This window comes from Spermophilus citellus, assembly GCF_964194105.1.
Source record: "Spermophilus citellus genome assembly, chromosome: 1".
In the NCBI taxonomy this organism is placed as follows: domain Eukaryota; kingdom Metazoa; phylum Chordata; class Mammalia; order Rodentia; family Sciuridae; genus Spermophilus; species Spermophilus citellus.
Genome location: NC_138182.1, coordinates 150494256 through 150497685, shown reverse-complemented (window position 1 = coordinate 150497685; position 3430 = coordinate 150494256). Strand labels below are relative to the sequence as shown.

At 38.6% G+C, this 3430-nt stretch overlaps 1 protein-coding gene across 1 annotated transcript; it reads left to right on the top strand.

Annotated features, from left to right (window-relative positions):
• Positions 1–1103: 1103 nt before the first annotated feature.
• Positions 1104–2042, top strand: LOC308641054 (olfactory receptor 2Y1B-like; the record flags this gene model as incomplete). Its single annotated transcript, XM_081279245.1, has 1 exon — positions 1104–2042. The coding sequence occupies one exon, from the start codon at positions 1104–1106 to the stop codon at positions 2040–2042; it is 939 nt and encodes a 312-aa protein (XP_081135371.1).
• Between the last annotated feature and the right edge of the window lie 1388 nt (positions 2043–3430).

Genomic DNA, 3430 nt, shown 5'->3' with positions numbered 1-3430 from the left:
TCATTTCTTTCTTTTACTGGGATGAAAGACTTAGGCAATATGAAAGGAAGTAGATATTTTCAAGCTGTCACCTTTGGTTGAGGAATATGGAGGCCAGTGAAACTTGCATGTCTTGATTCTATTTCACAACTCCAAAAGAAAAGATGAATTTACAACAAGCCAAAGAGTAGAAAAGATTTCAATGTATCATAACTCCTTATAATGAACTGATGTGTTTTTAATTTTTTTTCCAAGATTAATCTAGACTCTTCTCAGTTCTTGGAGACAGATTGCAGCTGGTCATGAGGTGGACTTCCATGGATTAATGTTGAATTGACCATATTCCCTGAGCAGAAAGAAATAAATGAGCACCTGTGTTCAAACTTGAGCTTTCATCCTGGGTAAACCTTGATACTAATCTAATGAAAGGGTCTACCTAATTAAGAAGGAGGGCAAAAGAGAACAATATAGAATTCAACTGTTATATCCATCCTTCAACTCTCCAGAAAGAGTTGTTTTGCTATCTGTAGCACAGTCCTCTTTGCATAATTTTTATTTAGAATTTTTTTAACATTCACTGAATTCTTTTAAACATGTCCTTTTCTCTGAATTGTGAGCTATTATGTCAGAAAATGTATTGTATATAAAAACATTTAAAATTTAAATTTTTTATATTTAGTTGTTTGTGAACAAAGTATCTTTATTTTATTAATTTCTTTTTATATGCTGCTGGGTATCAAACTGAGGGTCTCACGTGCACTCTACAACTGAGTCACAACCCAAGCCCCACATTCTGCAATTTAAAAGCTTGTTTCCACATAACTGCAGTAGGTCCTCAGTGCAGTGAGGGAGGCAATGCATCCTTGATATGTTCACACAAGAAACCTCAGATACAAGACCTTTGCTATAGTCATGGAACAAACAAGCAACAAAACTAGAGTTCAAATCAAGTTCTTATCACTCCTAATCCAGTGCTAACTTCTCTAGAGAAGAGCTAGAAAAAGAACTGGACCAAAATGCATGGAATAGCAAAACAGTGTTAGGCAATATTGTGACATAAAAATGTAATATGTTTTTAACAAGAGCATTGAATTGTCTTCTGTTATTTGTGCAGGTAAAAGGCTATGGGAAGTTTCAATACCAGTTTGGGAGAGGGCTTCATTTTGGTGGGCTTCTCAGATTGGCCTCATCTGGAGCTCCCCTTTTTTACTTTCATTTCAGTATTCTACTCTCTGACTCTCTTTAGCAACACCACCATTATCACACTTTCACAACTGGACCATCGGCTGCACACGCCCATGTACTTCTTCCTCTGCCACCTCTCCTTCCTGGACCTCTGCTATACCACCAGCACTGTGCCCCAGCTGCTGATCAATCTTTCTGGACTGGACAGGACCATCAGCCATGGAGGGTGTGTGGCCCAGTTCTTCATTGTCCTCGCTTTGGGTGGAACTGAGTGTGTGCTTCTGGTGGTGATGGCCTTTGACCGTTATGCTGCTGTGTGCCGTCCACTCCACTACACAATCATCATGCACCCCCTGCTCTGCCAGTCACTAGCTATCACCTCCTGGATGGGAGGCCTCCTGAATGCTCTTATTCAGACAGGCCTTGTAGCATCCCTGCCACTCTGTGGCCTTCACTGCCTGAACCACTTCTTTTGTGAGATGCCTGTGTTACTGAAGTTGGCTTGTGAGGATACAGGAGGAACAGAGGCCAATCTGTTTGTGGCTGGAGCCATAATCTTGGTTGTTCCTGTGGCACTAATTCTAGGATCCTATGCACACATTGCTCTGGCAGTGCTGAAGATCAAGTCAATGACTGGACGCAGAAAAGTTTTTGGGACATGTGGCTCCCATCTTCTGGTGGTTTGTCTGTTTTATGGCTCAGCCATGTACACATATCTCCAACCCATGGGCAGTTATTCTGAGAGTGAAGGAAAGTTTGTTGCCCTTTTTTATACTGTCATTAGTCCCATGCTTAATCCAATGATCTGTACCCTAAAGAACAAGGATGTTAAGAGGGCTCTGTGGAATGTACTAGGGAGAGAGAGCATTTCCAGGTAGGAGGGGTAATGAGGCCAAAGAACATTTTCTGTGACAACTTTTATTCCCTGAAACACTTTCTGTTATTTAGAGTTAGCTGGTCACTAGAAAACTGTGTTGGTGGGACTCAGGATTTTAGCTCCTTCCTTTGTGGAAAGTTGCAAGTGGGAATCTCATGAGTTGCTTTGTAGCTCGTATCTACATTGTTGTTCAGGAGGGAGTCACTGCTGATCTGTATCACAACATCCCACAAAAATAACCCTGAGAAATGGATGTGTTCTGGCCAGATGTAGAGATTAGAGTAGGGGAAGGATTCTACACATTTCTGAGAGTGAGGGTGAAATTAATTGTGAAAAATGCCTTTTCCAAAGTCTATGACTCCCAATGTGGAGTTATGTAGATGGTACTGACCTTAAATGTGGAGGACATGAGTTCACCACTTCATTTCTAATAAATGGCCCCTGGTCACTTCCTCAAATACATTAGTACATGTTCTAAGTTCTCCTACAATGATTAATCTTCTAGGATTCTAGTGGTTAGCATATATATGAATGTCATTTATCTGAATGAAGAAAAATTCAAAGTCATTAGGATAGCATTTAGTAAAAGAGCCATCCAAATCTGGTCAGCTGAACCTAGTCTTAATCATGTGACTTGGTATCGTGGAGGAGATATTTTAATGCAAGAGAGAGGAGAATAAAAATGAAATGAGCACCAAAACAACCATAAATGTGTTCTGGGCTATAAACATAAAAATTATTCATCCTATACAACTCACATCTGTGCCTATTAACCATCTTCTCTCTAGTCCAAAGAGATTTTTTTTTGTCAAGACTCAAACCATAAAACAAATGGATTAATAGTAAATGAACATAGGTGAGCACCCTGTAAGAGCACACAAATGTTTTATAATTAGAGTGAAAAATTAGGCTAGAGATGAGAATATATTTGCATTGTATATAACAAACATCCTACAAATCTTTTAGAAAAGAGTAAATAGTCGAATAGAATGTAAAAGTATATGAGCAGATAATTCATTAAGAAAATGCAATGAATAATAAAAAAAAGAAATTCAGAATGTAAAAGCTAAGAACATTAAAAAATAAATGAAAATGAGTTGTACAATAAACCATGTGAAAAGATGTTGAGTCCAACTCATAATGTATTAAATGCAAATTACATTAATAATGAGATACAATTTCATGCCCATAACATACATTTAAAGTTATCTTCAAATAGAGATAGAACTGAGGAGGAACAAAGTTAGAAGATCAGAGCTAGGCTACAATCCGTGAAACCTCCCGTAGCCCTGAGTGAAAGCAGGGAAAGAGCAAATGACCAGGGTGATGATAGTGTAAATATTCTGAAACTCAATATTGAACAGTTTGACACTTGGAGGGACTGATGTT